Source organism: Lutra lutra, chromosome 4, assembly GCF_902655055.1.
Source record: "Lutra lutra chromosome 4, mLutLut1.2, whole genome shotgun sequence".
Classification (NCBI taxonomy): domain Eukaryota; kingdom Metazoa; phylum Chordata; class Mammalia; order Carnivora; family Mustelidae; genus Lutra; species Lutra lutra.
This window is the reverse complement of record NC_062281.1, coordinates 21,547,541-21,569,867: the sequence shown is the minus strand read 5'-3', so window position 1 is coordinate 21,569,867 and position 22,327 is coordinate 21,547,541. Positions and strand designations below refer to the sequence as shown.

The following is a 22,327-nucleotide window of genomic DNA, read 5'->3' as shown; positions in this document are numbered from 1 at the left end:
TCTTTTTTTCTTTTCCTAATTTAAATTGCAATCTCCTGACTTTTAAATGTTGGCAACAGATTCAAATTTTCTGAAAAACCATGTCAGGCACACACATTTGCAGATACCGCCCATGCCCATCAGCATGTCCCCTTTCCTTCAAGCCATAAACCAAATTCTTATAAAGGAGATTTAAGAAAGTACTGACATGCATTTGGAAATATTTTGCCTGCGACTGAAAAATGAAGACCTCAAGAGCTTTCTGACTATCTTTGACAATAGATTTTTGTTGAAAACACAACAGTCGGCAAGTGAGGGATCTTTCTATGGAACACCCATGACCCACAAGGGAAAATTGAATTTCTCCCATTCTGAGAGCTCCCTTTTCCCATTTCTATCTTAGCCAAATCATGGTTTGATGAAAAATATCATGACTTTCATTTCTTAAATTTGAGAACTAAAAATACAAGATGATAGAGTTACTGACTTAATGCCCCAAAAGAAAGAAAACCAAAGAGGAGCCCAGAAACCAAGTAAGAAGTCACAGATAGGAACAGTATAAGCTTCACATCGGTGTCTCAACTTTAGTGACCAAAGCACCTCCTGCCTCAGAAGAACCAGGTCATGGCCCAAGCCTCGGCATTTAGAGTCAATACTTGAGAAGACTCTGACGCAGGTATCTGTGATCCACATCACTGGGACTCGATGACAACGATAAGTTCTGAGGGAGAGCGAAACTGGGCACAGCTATGGTAGGAATCACTTTATGAGGTGGTGCTAGCTTTGGTAATAATGAAGACATGAAAAGAATGTATACAGTGGGCCTGGCTTCCCTGACTCAGTCTCAAAAACATGTTAGGAGCAGGAGACAGGGTTTTTGGCTCTGACTTGCATGAGCTAGCTAACGGAGCTTAGAGGAAGTCACTTCCCCTCTTGTGGACTCAGTTTTCTCTTCTGTAAGATGAGGAGGGTTGGCTTGGGTTCCATCAGTGGCAAGTACCACTGTCCCTATTCTGTACCCAGTGGGGACGTGTTGTTGGGTGAGGTCATTGAGAGGACATGACCCGCAAACCAGACCTGGGGAATCAAATGCTCACACCCCCACCCCACCGCTGTCCTTGGAATGTACGTTCTGCCCACCGTCTCTCCTCAGTGGGAGCTGTTCCAAAGACCGAGCCTTAACAGAGTAAGGTGTTGCTGAAACCATCTGGATGGATATGACTGAACCCCATTAGGGCCTTTATATAGACTTGAAGAATCTGGCGGGTGGGTGTAGAGATCCACTTGTCCTGCAGTTGCCCAACACAAGCCTTGTGTGTAAGTTCTGCTGCTTATTAACACTGCTACCTGCCAACCTAGACTGGACTGCCTCTTTCTTTGGTCTCCCCTTGCCCTTCGTGCAGAAGGGCCGGTTTGCAAACCAACACGCACTCACCCAGAGCACCATGTCATCCACCAAGCCTTGGCCTGGCCTCATGGGCCTTCTCTCCCAGCCACTTCAGTCAACAGAGCGCCACAACAGTCAGGCGCTGACATAGGGCTTGAAACCCACTCAGTAGCTGTGGGGGAGGATCTCTGTAGTTTCTTCTGCTTGTGCGGCATGTTATAGTTTTGGAGGGAAAGTCGGGCAAAAAGGAGTCCTGAAAGGTAGTTTTGAAGGCGGGAAAATAGTTTTAGCGCAGGAGCCATCCAGAAAGGGAAACATGGGATCTGCGAAGGGTAGGAGTGCCCATGTGCCAGCCAATCTTGGTTATCTTGGAGATGGAGGTCTTGGCGTAGTTGCCTCCAGCAAATCCCAGCCGCTGGGTCCCAGGACCGGCAGCAGGAAGCAGAGCAGGGTTGGGATAGGCCGAGCAGCCTCGTGGGTCTGCTCATACATGAACCTGGCGTTGACCGCCTCCTCACGTTTGAAACCGGGCACCTTGCGTGCCTCAACCCGCTCCCACTTCAGCGATTAGTCTGTGGTTGGCCCCGTGCTAGTGGTGTTACAATGATGGAGCTGGGGGCTCGCTGAGACGTTGTCCTCTCTCCCACAGACTCACTGGGCAGAGTGGGAATGGGTTGTATAGAAGGGGCAGGGCAGACGGATCAGGCCAGATGAGGTCAGGAATCCCACGAATTTCCTGAAGGGCATTCAAGGTTAAGGGCAGAGGCTTCAAATCTATGCTGGGTTAGCTGGGCAACTCTGTCTGGTTACCTCTTTACGTCAGTTTTCCAGTCTTCCTCCCTCCCTTCCTCCTTTCTTTCGCTCTCTCTCTCTCCCTCCCTCTTCCTTTCTTCCTTCCTTCTCCCTCTTTCTTTCTTTCATTCCTTCTTTCTCTATCTCTCTCTCTCTTTCTTTCCAGCCTCTATTCTGCCTTGGGTGAATATCCGGAAATGAAGCAAGCTGGGGACAGCAAACTTCATGCCAAAAATGGATGTAAAAATCCACATCCTTGTGCAGAGGAAGCCTGGCAGGTTTTACAGGCATTGCTGACTTTCTGACTCATAATTGTTTTCTCTTTTAAACCCACCCATTCTGCTGAGGGTCGACGGGCTGCAGGAAGGCTGACAGTACGATAAGATCTTGCCCCCCAGGAAAAGTCTCCCAGTGCTGCTTGGAGGCCAGAGTTCTAGGGGAAAAAAGAGTGACAAACCTTGTGCCACGGGCTTTCCTAGTAAGAATTACAGCTACCATTCACTTCAGCGATTAGTCTGTGGTTGGCCCCATGCTAGGCACTTACGAACCTTATTTAAGTCAGCCCTTCTGGTGTTATTAAGCAGATACGACTCTTCTTGGTTTACAGATGAGGAAATAGAGGCTAAGACGGCTCCTAAACTGTAGAAGTAAAGAGAAGCCAGAGCTTTCCCTGAGTTCCTACCCACTATTTAGAAATGAACACTTGTCCCTCTGGAAATGCAAAAAAACACAAGAGGAATTTATTGTTTCCCAGAGAGTTTAGAGATGCGGAGAAGCATCAGGACCAGCATATGAAAAAGAATGGTATGGCCCGTCACGTGGAAACTTAACCACACTGGGTGCTATTTGGAGGTGGGAGCTCTGTTTCATTCTTTTTTATTTTTTCCTTATACCCCTATTTTCTTGGGCAACGGATGGCCCTTAGTAGGAGCTCCATCAGTGTGTGCTAGATGTACAGGCAAAATAAGTGCTTCGGTAGGTGTTCCAGACCCGGAGATTCGTGGGGGTTCAGGGTCCTGGGAGGTCCACGGGGGGGTTACGAGGGCGGAGGCCCGCTTCATGGAAAACAGACTGAGACCTGGCATGGGGTTTAGATAAGTTGAAAAGAGCAAGGACGACAGAGGAAACACATCAATGATGACATGATGCAGCACGGGGTGCTGTGTTGAGAAAGGAGGGCAAAGTGCTTAGAGGATTATCAGTGCACTGGTCGGCTTGGCAAAGAGCCAGCCAAGTCAGACCTTGCAGGGCCTTGGTGTAAGACCGGCCATTATCTGGGAACAGGTCCACAAGGGCTGGCAATGCAAGGTCAAAGGAAACACAGGGCAGGCTGGTCTAGACACCTAACGTAGGGAAGTGAGCTGGAGTGGGCTGGATTGCAGGAAGCGAGGTTTCCACCCATGGTAGAGGATATGCAAATATAACTCTTGGCAGCTGTGAAAAACATAAGAGGAGGACAAGTCAGCCATGAAGAATGTGGAGGAGGAAGAGTACCAGGGAAGGTCTTGGAGGAACACATGCTGGGGCTGATCACCCTCTCCAGTTGGATTCTCATGCACCACAGCAGCCTCCCTGCCCTCAGGAGACCCTCGGGGCATCTGTATATTCTGTAGAACGAACTCAGGGAACTCCTATTTACCAACTTATAAAAGTCGTGATCCGTGGGGTTCAAAAAGGCATAAAATCCTCATAGTAGGATTGTCTAGATATATAAAAAAAAGCTCCTATGCACATATATGATTTTATATAATTTAATATATTTTCACCTAAGTGCTAATATAATTTTATATAAATTTTTACAAGTAATTTTATCCTGGGCTAAAGAGCTAAGTCTAAAAATGGAAAAACATAACAGATGGCTCTATCTCGAGGCTATGGGTTCCATCCTTACCCTTCCCACCCAATTGTTCCAAAAGAATGATGAAATTGTATCCGTCAGTTCTGCTCTGTCAGTATATATTTAATCCACGTGTCCCAGCCAGGAAGAAAATTGTCCCTTGGTAATGACCTCCATGTGGGCCTCAGGGACCCTGGGAATTTTCACCAGGAAGCCCGGAGTGGTGGTGTGGGACAATCTCAGCCTCTGACTTAGGGGACTGAACAGCTCATCATGGCCCCCACTGTAGGCTCCAGGACCCCCGTGGCCGTGGGATGTTAGAAAACATTATGAGCCAAGGGATTTTCTGGTTGTGACATGGGGTCCCTAAGAACACCCCCGGAGTTGGAGATCTGCTGGGAGAGCCTGTAGGACTCAGCACATACCTGTACTCACAGCTAGGCTTTATTACAGTGAAAGGATGCAGAGTGAGAGCAACAAAGAGAAAGACGCACAGGGCAAAGCATGGAGGAGAGCAGGCACAGGCTTCCAATAGTCCCTCCCAAGAGAGTCACACAGGATGCATTTAGTTCCTCCAGCAATGAGTTGTGACAGCATTGTGTGAAATGCTGTCTACCAGGGATGCTCACGAGAGGCTCCCTGCCCGGGATTCTTAACTGGAGGCTGTTCGTATGCACCCCCTTGGCCTCACGTGGACCCAGACTCCAGACTCCCAGAAGGACCACAGTGTTCCACATCCACGAGACTGTTCATTCAGCCAGTGTACACACAGGGGCCATTCTGGTTCCGGAGTGCTAGGAACCCTCCTGAAATCCAAGTCGGCAGACACAAGCAATAGCCAGCCTCACACATAGGAAAAGAATCTTGGGCCTGCTTCACGAACTTTTCCCTACAGGATGGTCTAGTAAGTCCAGGGAAATCTGTGTTCCATGGCCACCTTATGAAAATAAAAAATTCACCTTAGTATATTCAAGGATCTGAGAAGTACTGCAGTATAAAATACTTTTTAAAAAAAACATTTATTTATTTGACACAGAGAGAGAGTACAAGCAGGGGAAGTGGGAGAGGGAGAGGGAGAGGCAGGTTCCCTGCTGAGCAGGGAGTCCAATGAGGGCTTGATCCTGGGACCCTGCAATCATGATCTGAGTCAAAGGCGGACACTTAACTGACTGAGCCACCCAAGCACCCCTAAAAGACTTTTTGAACCTATATTTCTCAAATCTTTTCGATCATTATACTTTTTTTTTTTTTAAATGGAAAATTTATTATATCCTCTGGACCCTAGCATTCTATGGGATAGGGCTTGGGAAATCCTGGCCTAAATGTATAGACTTACATCCCTTCCATGGTCTCAGCTTTCACCCTTTATTAAGCATGAAGACAGCAAGAGCTAGCACACAAATCGCTCTCAGTGTGTGTCAGCAGCTTTTTAGGAAATAACTCATTTTACCGAAAGAGAGGCTGGGCGGGGCAGCCTGTGAGCCTGGAGCAGCGGCATAGCTGGGGTTCTTAATGCAGACCCTGACTTAGCTGTGCTCCTTTCCTGGCTTTGCCACTTACTGGCTACACGTCCGCTTTCCTAACCTTTGCGTGCCTTGGTTTCCTCATCTGTGAAGGGAGAAGAGGGCTTCATACACAGGTGGAACTCCAAATGGGCTTGTTGATTTTTTAAAAGATTTAGTTAATTAACTGATTAATTAATTTGACAGAGAGACACACACAGGGAGAGAGGGAACACAAGCATGGGGAGTGGAGGAGGGAGAAGCAGGCTTTTGCTGAGTAAGGAGCCCAACGTGGGGCTCGATCCCAGGACTCTGGGATCATGACCTCAGCTGAAGGCTGAAGCTTAACGACTGAGCCACCCAAGTGCCCCTCCCCTCCTTTTAAAAAATAAATGAAGTTCTTTACAGCTTGAGAAATTTCAATCCTTTGCTCTATGCCATGAGTCATGGCAGGTGCAGCAACAGACTCAAGGGGCTTCACAGATGACAGGAAGGGATGTCAGGTGAGGTCGGCCTGGGGGACCCATAGGGGTCCCAGGAAGGCATGACACCCAGGCTGGTCAAAACCAGGGCCACTCCAGGGAGTAACTGCAGACTGTCACAGGCCAAGAGGCACTGTGGATTTCCAGGGAGTCTAGGACCGCGGCCAGCAACAGAAGTGATCTGCTTCTGACTGTCAGTAGAGCAAGACTCTAAACAAATTTCGATTAAACCTGGCAATGTGGTCCACATGCTTGAAGAAAGCACCTTGCAAGAAAATCCCCCGATTCAAGGCTCCTACAGATCTGTGTGGTAGAGAAGAATAGGGAAAGATGCCAAATTGAAAAACGACAAACTGCCACCAGGAAAAAGCCAGTTTTTAATATGCCTCACCACGGTTTCTTTGTCCCCGCTCATGCTATCTCCAGTTAAGGAATGTTCCATGTAACTGAACAATCCTTCTCCGAGATATATGAAGAGTCAGCATTGTCATCCTGGAAACTGAAAGACAGTGATACATTCCATCGTGTGTGGACACAGGTGGGTGTAAAAAGTAGGGTTGGGGGGACTGGTGGGGGAAGACCCCTCCGTGCACCAGGCTGCGTTAAAAGAATCACTCAAATGAAGAATTTTTTTTTTTTAAGATTTTATTTATTTATTTGTTAGAGAGAGAGAGAGAGCATGAGCACAGGCAGACAGAGAGGTAGGCAGAGGCAGAGGGAGAAGCAGGCTCCCTGCTGAGCAAGGAGCCCGATGTGGGACTCGATCCCAGGACGCTGGGATCATGACCTGAGCTGAAGGCAGCCGCTTAACCAACTGAGCCACCCAGGAGTCCCATCAAATGAAGAATTTCTTAAGGGCTTGGTGAAGAAATTAGTCTGACAATCTCCTTCAGACAATCCTAGGCTTGTCACATCCACAACGGTTCTCACAGATGATTCCTTGTGGCCATTTTCCATTTTCATCTCTTTTTCAAAGTCAGGATCTAGAATATTCCATATATTTCCACAGCACCATGCCTCTCTGTCCCAAACTAACATTGAGCTGGGTGCTTGGCACCTGTGTAGGCTCTATCAATGTGGTTGAAGAAACAAAGGCCTTTGCTCACAGATGCTTCCACTTCAAGTGTCCAATATTTGCTTCCCCACCTGGCAGCATCTAATACATCAAAGCCTGTTTTGTCTCTGAATCCTAGGAGCCTGACACCCCCAGGCAGTACCAATTCTCACAGGATGCTGCACTCTGTGGTCAGTAATAGGAGGTACCAGCGTGGGAGCCCTGACTTTGTTCCTGCTACTGCTTTAGGATCTTCACGCCAATCGACTTTTGTACTCCACATAGTACCCACAAAGTTCTTTTTACCCCCTTCATTTGCGCAGGTGCAGGACAGTGAAGCTCAGAGAGAAAAAGAACTTGCCCATGGTGCCCTCGCTAGGAAATGGTGGAGGCCTCTGGTCTAGAGGTCTCAGTCATAGTATTCACTCCATCACGTGGTGGCTCATCATGGTCCAACCATTCACTGGTCCATACCAGAGACAGCCTGGGAGCTATCTGTGCCAGGGCAGGCGTGTCCCTTACACAGTTCCTCAAATGACCAATAAAACAGATTGAACAACTCATGACAACACAACTCAAAACACTTAAAAAAAAAAAAAAGGAAGAAAGAAAGAAAGAAAGAAAGAAAGAAACCAACCAAGGATCTTGGAGTCAGAGAGATCTGGCTTGAGCTCCAGCCTCTCCAAACCCTAACCTTGTGACCTCAACTGTATTGTTAGTCCTTCAGAGTATAATTTTCTCCTGCATAAAATGGAAATTATAGAACTGACTTCATGGTATCTGTTGTAAGAATTTAATGAGTTAAAGAACATGAAGCACAAACTCCAGTGCCTCGCACACAGTCTGTCTAACGCTAACACTCGCTGAAAGGTTCGTTTGATAACCACACTGCCTAAGATGTGCCCGAGGCTTAGTGGGTGTTCTATAAACATCTATCAGTGAATACCTATCTGTTTCAATTTGGGCATTGGATGCAGTAGGACGCACACAGAACAGCTAATTGTATTTGGGTTGCCATAAAACAGATCTTTTTTTTTTTTTTCTTTTTTCTCTTTCCAGGATGCAAACTTCATAAAACACGTGTGGGCTGCTGTCTAGACAGAGCAGAGCAGATTCTTCGATGTGGCACCAAAAGAAGGGATCTTCAGTCCGGCAAAGCCGCTTGCCTCCTGTGGGCTAGTTTTACTTCCCTGGTGTTGTTGCTAGTCCTGATACTTACTTCCGTTCCTTTGATCATACCCCATCATCTCCCTGCATTACTCTGTAACAATCCCTTCAGCTGAAAACACAAAACTACTCTTTCTTGCTATGTAGGAATGAAGTCTTGAAAACTCACTTTTCCCACAGCCCCACCTTTATGCACTAGATGCTGCTTCTTCTCTATATGAACGCATACATGTTAATCCGGTGATTGTCATGAAGTACAATGAGGGCGTCAAGTACGTGGTAACTGAGATCAGCACCTTTCCGGGTGCCTGCCTGCCTCACGGTGGCCACAGGGGCTGCTGTCCCTGGGCAGCACCACCCCCTGCGGCTGGCTGTTGCTGACTGCATCCGTGCTGGGCCACCCAGGGTTCCTCTGTCTAGGGATTATGGATTTGGGATGAGGAGGGGCAGAAAATAATTGGAAGCAGAGAGAGGAGAGATTGAGAGCGCACTCGAGGACATTCTGAGCCCTCTAGCCATAGTCAGTAAACTCGAGAGCGGTAAGAAATCACCCACCATTCTGTGATTTGAGTCACAAAGCTACTGTGGTATAGAGAATGAAGTAGAGCAAGGGCGCAGTCTATTGTCTGGATTCTTGCTGGCTTTCACAGTTCTTCCTGAGCTGTCGCTGCCTCTCTGCTCTCAAGTCCTGTCAAAGACTTCTGTCTGGGTATTATGAATACCCCACCAAGTCTCATTGTTTGGCTGACGCCACCTCCAGATTTCTGTTCCTTGCCTCCCCGAGAATCTCAACTTAGCCAACACAAAACTATGATTTCAATTAGGGTTATCAACAATAATCCTTACAAGCACTTAGCGCCGTGCACATTTACTAACTGCTTATTATTATTAATATGGGCTACGAGCAAGAGCTAGAGAGATGCTGTAGAAGCAGCCATCCAAGAACTAATAATTGGGTAGCAGCTAGAGGTTAAAAAGCAAGCCACGGAGAGGGAGCGGATTTACGGAAATGATAACCAGAATGAGGACTCATCAAATCACTGGCGACGATTCTGCTTACAAGAGTCCATCAAGGTTGGACGATTGTAGATCAGTAAGACAGTGGAGGGAAATGTTTTTTGATCATGAAACAGGTGGATTGCTGTTTTTAAGATGAAATTTACAAGAGCAGGAAAAGCTGGCTATGCTTAGGTGGTTCTGAAAAAAAGCCTGGCCACCGTCACCATGGTTCTGAAGAAATATGCTTCCATCTTACAAATTTCAATAAACCATGACTCGACTGTCAATTCAGTAACGGAAGTGCCACCAAAAACTCATATGTAACAAACCCAAATGTAATAGATTATGAGGAAAGGTGGTTGGTGGGGATCCGAATTAACTAACCAGGTTTGATTGAAGAAATGAATGAATAAAAACATGAATAGGAAAATCAGGCCATTCTCTAGGACCTAGAAATTTCTCAGTGGAATATTTTAGAAGAAGGGCATTTTATTGACTCATCCCAGTTTAAGGTTAAGAAATGCTCAGGTGCCTGTCATTCCTGCAGAAAAGGATACGCGATGAAGCTTAAGCTAACTGAATGACTGATAAAAAGGAGCTTGGTCACGTATCTCTACTGAGTATGGCTTTGCCCATCTATCCTGCGAACTGATCAAGAATAACAGAAACGTTGTTCCAGATCAGAAATAGACAGTAATTATGTTGCCTTCGAAAGTCGGGAGAGCCCAGGAGGATGCAAAGAAGAAAAAAAACAACCACCATGCAGAGATACCATGCAGAGATACCACTGCTAAAATTTGGGTGCATTTCTTTCCAGTTTTCTGTTTTTTCCTCCAGTGAGTGTGAATAATATCCACTAATATTTTACTGTATAGACACTATCAAAAAATAACATTGGGGGGGGTGCCTGGGTGGCTCAGTTGGTTAAGTGGCTGCCTTCGGCTCAGGTCATGATCTTGGAGTCCCAGGATCGAGTCCCACATCGGGGTCCCTGCTCGGCAGGGAGTCTGCTCTCCCTCTGACCTCTCCACTCTCACACTCTCTCTATCTCTCAAATAAATAAATTAAATTAAAAAAGATAATAATAACATTTGGGGGAGGGCGCCTGGCTAGCTCACGCGGTGGAACATGTGACTTTTGATCTCAGGGTTATGAGCAAGAGCCCCATGTTGGGTGCAGAGATTACTTTAAAAAACATATAAATGAAATCTAAAATAAATAAGCAAATAAGATTTGGATCTTCCTGTATACACTCTACTCATATTCTTTTTTTCACTTAATATCTAGTGAGGATTTTCTCTTGCCATTGTATATAATTTCAACATTGCACACTTTTTCCAATTATACAATTTTGTCATAATTTAACCAACATACTAGATATTTATAGGGTTTCCATTTTACTATCAGCTACTGACTAAATGTTTGTGTTTTCCCAAAATTCACCTGCGGGAGCCCTAATCCCCAGTGTGACGATGTTAGGGGGAGGTGGCCTTTGGGAGGTAATTAGGTTATGAGGGTAAAGTCCTCAGAGATGAGATTAGAGTCCTTAGGAGGTGAGACAGGAGAGAGCTTGCTTCTGTCTCTCTCTGTCCACCACAGGAAGACACAGCAAACAGGTACTTATCCACAAACCAGGAAGAGAGTCTTCACCAGAAACAGAATCAGCTGGTGCTGTGATCTCAGACTTCCCAGCACCCCGAAAAACTGTGAGAAATAAATTTGTGTTGTTTAAGCCACCCAGAGACTATGGTGTTTTTGTTTTAGCAGCCCAAACTAAGGTACTATTCTTTCAACATTAAAAAAAAAAAAAAAAAAACCATGCTATTTATTCATACTTCCTTTTCCCCACAATCCATTCTCGCCTTTTCTGTCCATCTCTGCTATAAGAGGCTGACCCCCAAGGACTGAACTACCTGTGATTCCCCTGCCGTCCAGTCTCTGGCTGTGTTTGGTGAGGCACCAGTGGGAGGCAGCGGGCAAGAGGTTTGACTGTTCTCTCCTTCCTTCCCCGCTTGGACCTGGTGTTTCTGGCACTGGCTGCATCTTTCCACAGAGTTCTTCCAACAGCTACCCTGCTTCCGTGCGTGGCTCCAGCTCTCCAACCCCTACAGCATCTGTTCTTGCTAGTCCCTGGGGGACCCAAGCCTTATAGGTACCTTTAACCTCTGCTGCAACAATGCTTCCTTGAAGCGTCTTTAGATTGCTATCTCACAGGTATGGAAAGTGTCAATGACCAACTAGTACATTCTGTGGTATAACTCCGTGGAGATTAAACGTCTATAAAAAGTATAACAAAATCAACACTATGTAACCCATTCTAAAAAATGGGAGGCTTACCACAGGCAAAATACTCACACAGAACTTATGAAATGGATGGAACGGTCTAGATTCTAGAAACTTCTTTCCTGATATTTTCAGAAAGTCTTTCTCATCGAATTTCCTTCAATTCCCTTGCCTGTGTAATGTTCATAAACCACATGCTTTCCCCTTCCTTGCATCCTTTGCTCATGCTGTTACTCTCGATGGAGTGTCCTTTACTTTCCTCCCTACTTCTAAGTTCTGCCTGAAGCTCTATTTCCTTCCTGAATTTTTGGAGGCCACAACCATCTCTCCTCAGAATTGTGGGAGCTAGGATTCACAAATGGCTACATCAATTTAAGTCAATTCAAATTAAATTTGTAAATTCAGCTCCTTAGTCACACTACCCACATTTCAAGTCCTCAATAGCCACATGTGACTGGTGGCCACTGGACATAACAGTGCAGACCAAGACCATTTCCATTTCAGAAAGTTCTATGGGATGGCATTGTTCTAGAGCACTTAACCATGTAGGATTCCAAACAGTATTAAATTGTAAATCTCTGGTATTGTTCTCTAGGTACAGAGTCAAGAATAATAAGGACTAACAAAGAAGAGTCTGCCATCTTCATTCTGAGTCCCAGCAGTGCTGGGCACATAAGAGACACTCTGTAAACACAGTTGCTCACTTGGGTAATGACCATGACTATTTCTCAGTAGAACATTCAAGCACAAGGAAGTATTAATAATCGAAGCCATAGTATAAAACAAGGGTGTCACTCCACAACTGGCAGGTAGTGGTGGTAGGGAATCTTGTAGTCCCACAAAAACACGGGAATCCCAGACAATGCCCTCTATGCATGCACGAAGAACCTATCTACAATATCAGGGATGATTCTTCAACAAGCTACATAGTCTGATCAAATGAAGTCATCAAAAGAACCCCAATCCGCAGGTATATATGAAAGCTTCCATACCATCCTCTAGACTTGTTCACAATGAATAATTGTCTTTAGATATTGGTACACTTTTGACTGAGATTCTGGTTGAAAAACAGGCCTCTGTCAAAAGCAATTTAATGGAAGTGATAAAGCTATATATCCTACACAGTGCCCTCCCTCATTTCTCTGCCTTGAGATGATTGCAGAATTTGACAAAAATTCAGTCTGACTTATTGGAATAGCCTTATGAAATCCATATTTCAGCCAATCTCCGGCAAGGATGTCCTCTTAGTCATGGACCCACTTCCTATCTATCATTTATTTAGATCTCTGCTAATTATCACTTCACAAAAATCTCTTTTAATCCACACAGCAACCCTGAGCTAGGTATTTTTGTTCTGATTTTACAGTGGAGAAAACTTGCTTTCGGAAAGGATAAGTCATCGGCCTAAAGTTGGATAGATAGTAAGGGACAGAGCTGGGGAACAACTTCGATTTTTCTACAAAGGTCATGCTTTCGGTCACTTTGTCATAGTTCCCCGGACCCTGGGCAGAGGTGATGTTGCAAAAGGGGAGCCTGGCCCAGGGTGGGGCCTGGTGACACGTCAGAGCACCGTTTTGTCATCATTCTTGTCCCTCCCACGGCCTTTTCTGATGTTCGTTTGAACAAACCATCAGAAGACACACAGGAAGTGTATGGAAGCTGACAGGCAGCTCAGTGCTCAGTGAAGGAAGCCGACACAGGGCACTGGGCACTTGTCCCTCTAGCTTTCCTGTTGGACATTAAACGAGACCTGTTGTGAATCGAAGTCAGGAAGGCTCAGTGGCCAAGCAACTGCACCGCCCCCATGGCATCTCTGACACACATTAGGACAATTCCTCAGTTTACTGCTCAGGAAGGATCCCTCATGAGACCGTCATACCCATCTAAGTGCTTTCACCAGCGGTTCAAACATAACATGCCCACACAACATGGCAGTCTGACCTCTTCATTTCTCTGCCTAATGCTCCCCCTTCCAGGTTCCTCCTGAGCACAGACCCTCCCACTCTGTAGCAGCTCATAGCAGGAATCCTGACTCACCCTTGGTTCTCCCGCTCTTGGCCACCTCTAATCCGTCGGCACACCCTGCGGCCCCTATGGGCAGATGCGGCAGCGATCATCTCCGTGGCTGCCACCGTAGTGACTGTCACCTGTTCCCACCTGGATTCCAGCAAAAGTCACTGGCGGGCCTCCCCGGTTCCATCTCTGACCCCGTCCAATCCATTCTCCAAACAGCCATCAACATGATCTTTTAAAAACATAAATATGATCTCCTCACTTCTCTGCTTAAAATCCTTGAATGGCCTCTCACTGCACTTCCTGACTCTAATTCCAAATCCTTCCTGTGACGTGGAGGCCCTGTGGGTCTGTCCCTTGCTGCATCCAGGCCACAGGACTCTCTCTGGAGCTATGGGGTCCCACCCAGTCTTTGTTCAGTTCTTAGGTAACGCCAGACTCTTTTGTGCCTCAGGGCTTAGCACATACTTTTCCACCTGCCTGCCTGCTTGCTCATCCTCTGTTTTCACTTAAGAACCCTCATTTCTCTTGTTATCTTTAAATGTAACTGTTATCCCCCAGGCTAAATTAGAGCATCTCCTTGCGTTTTATATTCTTCCTTCACAGCCCTTAACACAGTTTTGTGGGACACACACACAGCCCTCATCGCCTGTGGGTAGAACTCTAGAAAAGGCCGTGCTAACTGAACAGTTCTGGGGGGGGCAGCACCTCACAGCTCCTACAGAGTCACTTCCCTGACGTTAGACAGTGGGGACAGCTCTTCCCAATCCCATGAAAGCACTCACAGAGTTACAGCGACAAACCTCGCTGGGGTCTAGGACCATGCACTTTGGAGAACCCCGGGGCTCAAATCCTCACTCCATCACTTTTCAGACTGGGGGACCCGGTTCAGAAGTCCCTTCAGTTCTGTGTATCAGGTTTTTGATCTGAATAGGGACACTCACAGCTGCTGCCTCACAGGTTGTTGTAAGGATAAATAGACAGTGCAGACAGAGTGTTTAGGACAGTGCTGATCAGGAATGAGCACATGCTAAGAGACAGTCATTACTGTTGCTGTTGCTGTTCACCTTGGCCTCATGTGGGACTACGTGTCCTGGGTCTCTGAACTGATTCTTGTAAGATTTGGGTAAAAGTCTAAATTTTTGGAATAGTCATCGGACTGAAGGCTCCTTGAGGGCAGGGGCTGTCTGGGGTCTCGTACAGTAGCTAGCACATAATAAGTCCTCAGTAAGCGTTCATTCAAATACTCTAGACCCTCCGAGGGTCTGGGAGGGGCTGCCATCCTACCTCTGGAGATACCCTTTTTATCTTCTTCTTTCCACTTGGGAGGTGGGGTTTCTGCCAGAGTCAGCATGCTCAACGTCCCTATCAAGGGACAAAGAAGTCAACCCTTTTTCAACCTGTTCTTTCTCAGCCCAGGGCTCAAATAGGATAGGTTCCCTAGAGCCTAAGTAATAGTTATTTCCATTATCTTTACTGTCACAGCACTCAGAATCTAGCAGGAGCTATTTTAAGGATGAAGAAAGTCAAGCACTTGTGTTTCCTAATCCCAATGCCAGGCTAACCCAGAAGCCCACCTGACTCCCCATACACCTGCTTCTCCCCCAGCATGTGCTAAGCCATCATCATTTTAGCTCTTATTATGACCCAGAGATGAAAATGAAAGGATGACTTATTTAAAGATTAAAAGAGTGCCTATTTTATGGAGTAACTCTTTGAGCATCGGGAACTCAGCTTTCAAGGCCTTTAAACTCGGTGTTGCCTCCAGATTATTTAAGGCAACAAACATACAGACAACATCACCACCAAACGGATGGAGTTAAAAACCTTCCTGTAGCCCAGGACAGACAAGAGCAGTGTGTACATGAGGACTACAGTTTTTTAGTATATTTTATTTTTTAAAAGATTTGTTTGTTATTTGACAGAGAGAGTGAGTGAGAGTACATGAGAGCAGAGGGAGGGGCAGAAGGAGAGAGAGAGTCTCAAGCAAACCCCACTGAATGCAGATCCCCTCACAGGGCTTCATCGCACACCCCTGAGACCATGACCTAAGCTGAAACCATGAGTTGAAAACTTAACCAACTGAACTACCCGGACTCCCCAGGACCGATTTTTTGGGCATGATACCTCAGAGATGTTCTTTGTACCCAAAGGGATTTTGCACAGGGTGGGTGATTAAGGTATTTGTGTCTGTGACTGTGCGATCACCAGAAAGTCTCAATCAAAGTCTCCTCGAGCCACGTGGGCCCATTTCCGCCCTCCCAATAGGGTAGAGAATTGCTTAAACTGCCATTGTTTTTTCCCGAAAAGAATTCAAGGTAATATTGACACCCTTCAGTATGCGTTCCGGAAAAGAGCCTTAGCACCAGTGTTTATGCCTTCTGGAAGTACAACATGATTTGCTGGTGCCACAAAGACTTTGGCAGCTACTCCCCTCGTCAGTTTCAAGGGTTACACTGTTTATCATGGAGTCCCAATACCCAGCCTGGCATGCAGTAGGTACTCAAAAGTTGTTGAATGGGTGAACACATATGATTGTTCCATTTTAACATGCTATTACAATATTAAATATGTAGACCATAGTCAGTAAGTAATGCTTTAAAAAATAGGAAAGATTAGGTAGCATTTAAGCCTTGCACCCCCAATTAGCACTTTGAAGAGGCAAATAAAGACACACAGATGATTCAAGGATGGCCTTTGACAATTTGTTAAAGTCAGAAGGGTCTGGGTGCCGGGTTCCTCACTACCCTATTCTAGCACACACAGATCCTCAAATATGTTCCCCTATACACACCTAGAAAATGTCTACACAAGAAAACAACCATTCGCACATTTGTTAATCACGGCTTTGTTTATATAGTGCTTCTACTGGGAGGAGTAAACATTTGTGAGCCTTTTAAATTGCTGAAAGAGACATTTTTCAGTTCATTATGTGAGCAAATGTGATGAGCCCAAGTTCCTACTAAGAAATTCAAGCCTGGAGAACTGGATAAATAAATATAAATGAATTCATTTGACTGAGTGACATTTTCATTTAATTAAAGCAGAAAATCAGCTCTAAAACAAATGATTATCCCTGACAAAGCAGCAGAAACTGGTCCTTAATTAATAAATTTCTAATAGTTCTTCTGCGGGCTGAGCAGTCTTCAGTGGAGAAGTACACTGGGGAGGAAAAACATGGAAGGAGAGAGAGAGAGAAGCCAGAAGATAATGCATGTTTAACTTTTAGAAATAGAAAGGATATTAGAGACCATTTCTTTATGCTTGAATACATGTCAAATCCTGCTAGACCAAAAGCACTATTACAGTAAAACTCTCTGTATAACAAAATAAAGAGTCAAGTCTCAGGAGAGGATCAATTTAAAAAACAATACAAATCTAAGTCAATGAAATTTGTTGTTACTATTTCATCTTTTGCTCCTTTCCATGTCATGATCAAATGACAAAAGAAAAATCAAATTTCCTGATACTTAGAAGGATAAATATCTATCTATCTAAAATTTACAGTCAACATGAACTATCACAACCAACCAATGTGGTAGAAACGGGATGAACCAAAACATATACTCAAACGCTTCTCATATATTTTTGGAATCCCCACATACTACCTTTATCAATGTTCAAAGTTTAATAGTTTTTAGTGTTAAACACCTGTGTTTCTGATACAATGTGGAAAGAGTGAACCTTCAGATGTACACACCAAAGTCGTATCACCTTTTACATAGCAGACACCTGAAACCTTTCAGGTCACTCTTAATAATTTTCTGTGCATTCATTTATGTCGAATCAATTTCAATTAAATCAATTAAAATGGCAACTAGCAAAATTTCGTATCATTGATCGTAAGAGATGCAGACTACTCAGGATATTCGGGGCATCAGGAAATGCTAGGCTGGCATGTCTGCTTCATTGTGTAGTCAAGTTGGGAGAGAAATGTCTTAGCGTCCCAATATCTCGGGTAACAAGAAGAGCTTAGCAAAACCACACACATACCATTCCTAGCAGCCCAGAATAATGGAAAATGGAGGATGGAGAGTGAAAACCACCTGTGAGAAGCAAGATATTAAGAGAAACCTTTTATGTAAATAGTCTCAAGCATTAATTTTTTTTTTTTTAAGAGAGAAAGAGAGAGCACTGTGAGAAGTGGGGTGGGGAGGCAGAGGGAGAGAGACTCTTAAGCAGGCTCCAAGTCCACTGGGCAGCCTGATGTAGGGCTTGATCTCATGACCCTGATATCATGACCTGAGCCGAAATCAAGAGTTGGACTTTGAACTAACTGAGCTACCCAGGCATCCCCTCAAGCATTAATTTTTTTTAAAAAGTACACTGGTGTCTTACCATTTATATCGACATGAATGGAACTGGAGGGTATAGTGCTGAGTGAAATAAGTCAATCAGAGAAAGATAAATACCATATGGTTTCAATTGTGGGGAATATAAGAAACAGCATAAAGGATCATAGGAGAAGGAAGGGAAAATGGAACGGGAAGAAATCAGAGAGGGAGACAAACCATGAGAGACTCTTAACTACAGGAAAAAAACTGAAGGCTGCTGGAGGGGAGGTGGGGGGCATGGAGTTATTGGGTGACAGGCATTAAGGAGGGTATGTGACATAATGAGCACTGGGTGTTACATACAACTAATGATTAACGTTACTTCTGAAACTAATGATGTATTACATGTTGGCTAACTGAATGAAAGAAAGTACATTAGTGTCACAGTTTTTTATGTAAAAGAAAAAAATGTATCTTTGAAAGCAGAGAGACTTAACAACAGGCAGGTAGGTCACCAGGAAAGAGCACTGGTTTTTTGCCCACCGTGATAGCTTTATGTGTCAACTTGACCAGTCCACAGGGTACTCATACATTTGACCAAACATTATTTTGAGTGTGTCTGTGATGGTGTTCTGGGATGAGATTAACATTTGAATGGGTAGCCAGAGTAAAACAGATTGCTCTCTCCAGTATTGGTGGGCCTCATACAATCAGTTGAAGGCCTGAAAAGAACAAAAGGCTGACCCTCCTTCAAGTAAAAGGGGATCCTTTATGCCTGTTTTGAGTGAGGGCATTGGTTTTTCCCTGCCTTTGGACTTGAACTGAAACACTGGCTCAGCCTGCTGATTTTCAAACTAGGCCACCACTGGCTTCTCCTGTGTCTTCAGCTCACTGACAATAGATCCTGGGACTTCCAGGCCTCCATAATTGTGAGAGCCAATTCCTTACAATAAGTCTCTCTCTCTCTTTCTGGATATATATTATAATTAAAACATCAAGTACCTATATCCCCTAATGGTTCTGTGTCTCTGGAGAACCCTGACTAATAGTCACACTTATTCGCTGTGACCCTGAATGAGCACTGCAGCTCTCTGGGCCAAGTTTCTTCATTTATGGAAAGGGGCTCATGTTATCCATCTTGCAAAATTATTCTGGGGGCTAAATATAGAATTCAAAATGCCAAATGTGCAAATAGGTGCACAACAAATCTTAGCTCCAGACTTCCCTTGTGTAATAAATTGAAGATCTAGTAACTTGTGCCTTTGTATGGAAATACAATATCTAATGCTGATGTTAGATATTAATGATTTTGAAACAACTGCCAAACTCTACAAAACCTCGATGGTTTCAAATATGAATCCCAAATTGCTCCTTGTGGAGCTGAACCACTTTTCTTTCTCTTCTTCCCCCTTCTATCTTTAGAGGAGGTCCTACCATCACAGGCTTTCCCCTGCCTTACGCAGGAAATGGTGGAGTCTTGGTGTAAAGTACCTTCCTTATTGCCCTAGGGGACTACCTAAGAGAACCTATTTCATGTTGCCTGGGGAAATGGGAGAAGTAGGATTTCAGTGGCGGTCTTCTGGGGAATGTGGGGAGGTGGGTCACTTTCTTGGACCTTGAGGGCATCAACTGCAAGGTAAGATGAGAGTGCGGATGGGCTCCACTCCAATTTGGGCTTTAATATGACATAGTCTCATTCATCCCAAGGGCTGAAGCCTTCCTCTGAGTTTACCTGGTCAATGCAGGCAAATTCATTAAGCCCAAGAGAGCCCTACTCATGCTGGGAAAGGGGCAGAGTGCCTGATACACTGTGTATGTGGGGTCTGGAGAGCGTTGGGCAGTGCCATTCACACTTTCATCTGCATAAGTGTCATATGGGGGTGAAGCTGTGGAAAATACTAATGCCTGGGCCGGAGAACCTAACTCCACAGGTCCAGGAATCTAGAGTTGTGAAGAAGCACTAAGAAAATTCTGCTGCAGAGAGCATGGATTTAGGAGAGGAGAATGTGGTACGGATATGTGAAAGATGATCCTTTACAGTCCTCTTCTTCACTGTTGCTCACTCTCTCATCATGGGTTGCCTCGTCTCTTGAGCTGACTTCTCTCCACTCCCACTGGCCACCACCCACCTTCTGGCTGTCCGCATCTCTCGCACAGATTAATGCGGGAGCTTCCTCATTGGAGTCTGGCCTCTTGTCTTATCCTTTTTCAATGTATCTGCTCTTCTTTTGTTATACAAAGCTGATCAGGATGGTCTCTGGTTCATCCTTTAGTGGTCCCCCACTTGTCTCTAAATCCCTTAGGAGAGTAAACACCGAAGGTGTTCACTTCACCCCTCCCTTACCCTTTCCCATCTTACTTCCCACCACTGTGTCCCCTCCTGCCACTCTCTCCACCTTCTAACCAGGTGAGCCTTCCTTCTGGCCTTCTGCATGTTCCTGGGATGCACCAAGCTCCTTCTTCAATGTTGGCCACGGAACAGGCTGTTCCCTCCAACTGGGACATATTCTTTCCATAGTCCCTAAGCTCTACCTGCCCTACTTCTCTGCTACAGCTCCTGAGGGAAATTGTCCTGATCACTCAGAGGCAGGGAAATCCTGCTGCTTACTCACTCCCAAAGCATCATTATCACCTTTCACCTCGTTACAAAGATTATTTGTTGGAAATGTCTTCCTCATGGAAATGTGAAATCCGTGTATCTGAGAACCATGTCTCTCTTACTGAATTTCACCAACACCCAGGAAAGGTCAGGAACTCAGTAAATACAAATTTTTTTTTTTTTTTAGTAAATAGAAGTTTTACAGCATGGTATATCTCTCTGAGGCTCTGATCATCTTGGCAATTTTATATTTGCTTGATGACTAAATCAAAAGTTAACATACACTAACTAAGTATCTGGCTCAGTTTAGAGGTCACCGCCTCCTGGAACCTTTCCTGACATATTCTTTCTGGTTTAGAGGCATATCTACATGATCCTTGAATTCTATGTTTACCTCTTTTATGTCTCTTTCACTTCACTTCGACATCAAGGATTATTATATTCATCCCTGTATCCCTAACACACAGCAGCGAGCGTTGGGTAAATGGTAGGATCTCAGTAAATGTTTTCTGGATGAATTACTGAATGAGCAGCTGTGTAATTGCTCCTATATAAAGCGATTAAAAAAGGGATACTAATAAAAAAGGTCTTATTTCAGAGAAGGAGAGATTTTGTCTTGTGGTAGGGGCACAAGGTTGGGGCAGTCACAGTGTAGACTACGTATATGATGCCTTCTGGAATTGGCAGGTAGACACATGGAAGAAATGAGAATCTTGAAAATCTTATCCCTTGTAAAATTTTACTCCAGGCACTCAGAATTGGTGGCCCCAAAGAAAAAGGCCACAGAGAAAGTAGGCAATATATATTGGGGAATGAAATTCTAAAGTATGCAGATGGTATATTTCTCTGTGTCCTAGAAAAGCCAGAGCAGCTCAGTACATCCCTGAAAATGGCTTTGATTTTCTCTCATCGGGTCCACATGCTCTTGTCTTATTACAACTGCCTTGCTAAATGAAGACCATAGGAGATCTGAACCAAAATTGCAGGGTCTAGCCTTACCCTGAAGAAAGGAACCCAGTGTCCATTGTGGAAAACAAACATCAGTACAGTATCAGTCATTCAAGGTCCTTCAAATTCATAGTCAAATCACAAGGTGAAATAAGAATGCAATTGCATAGCCATCTTGAATTGTCCCAACACAAGTATCAAATACATTTTTTTAAAAGAGTTTATTTATTTATTTGACAGAGAGAGAGAGAGATTACAAGTAGGCAGAGAGGCAGGCAGAGAGAGGGGGAAGCAGGTCCCCCCCTGGGAAGAGAGCCCAATGCGGGGCTCGATCCCAGGACCCTGAGATCGTGATCTGAGCCGAAGGCAGAGGCTTTAACCCATGAGCCACCCAGGTGCCCCCAAATACATTTTTAATTTCACCTAGAACACTGAAATGCAAAGAGGTGAGCAGTAAAGAATTCTGAGGTTAGTGATTTCTGCAGAGGCAGACACGAAACATTTGGCGTCCCTAACAGTTACTTTCTCAGCATGGAAAAATGCCATAAAAACACGGAGTTATGCAGAAGTTAGGCAAGGATAACTCCTGAAAGAACACGTCCAAATTAAAAAAAAAATGATGTGTGGATACTTCTCCCTTGTACTGGTTAGACGAACCCCTGGGGCCGTCGGAATAGATTTTTTTCTACCACGAAGAACACAGCAGATAAGAGAGGTCCATTTGATGCCCCACTGCAAACACCTTCTTTGAATGACCCAGCCATAACGAACTCCCACGATGAAAATGAAATTGGAGTGGGCGTGGCACAATGCTAACCCCTACCGGCATACTCTTGTGGGAGCTCCATACCCACTCCCCCCGAAAACAGTCTATGTTTAGGCCTTTAAATATATAAAACTATGACAAAGAGAATTTCTCTGAAGGCTCAAATACTTGACAAAATTAGAACTATTCCTGGCCCTACCATTTGTATAACAGGGAACGGAGATGATGAAATGTGTTGGGGAAAA

The 22,327-nt window shown here is 44.8% G+C and overlaps 1 protein-coding gene across 8 annotated transcripts in view; it reads right to left on the bottom strand.

The window, feature by feature from the left end:
- SAMD12 (sterile alpha motif domain containing 12) overlaps positions 1–22,327 on the bottom strand; it is a 390,950-nt gene that overhangs the window by 132,799 nt on the left and 235,824 nt on the right. Inside the window, exon 6 of one of the 8 annotated variants that reach the window (XM_047728619.1) lies at positions 20,045–20,067. The exons of the other annotated variants lie outside the window; for them this stretch is intronic. Coding sequence (XP_047584575.1) covers positions 20,060–20,067 — 8 coding nt within the window. The 3' untranslated portion in view covers positions 20,045–20,059. Of the gene's footprint in view, positions 1–20,044; positions 20,068–22,327 lie in introns of those variants that run through there. 8 annotated transcript variants of the gene reach the window in all.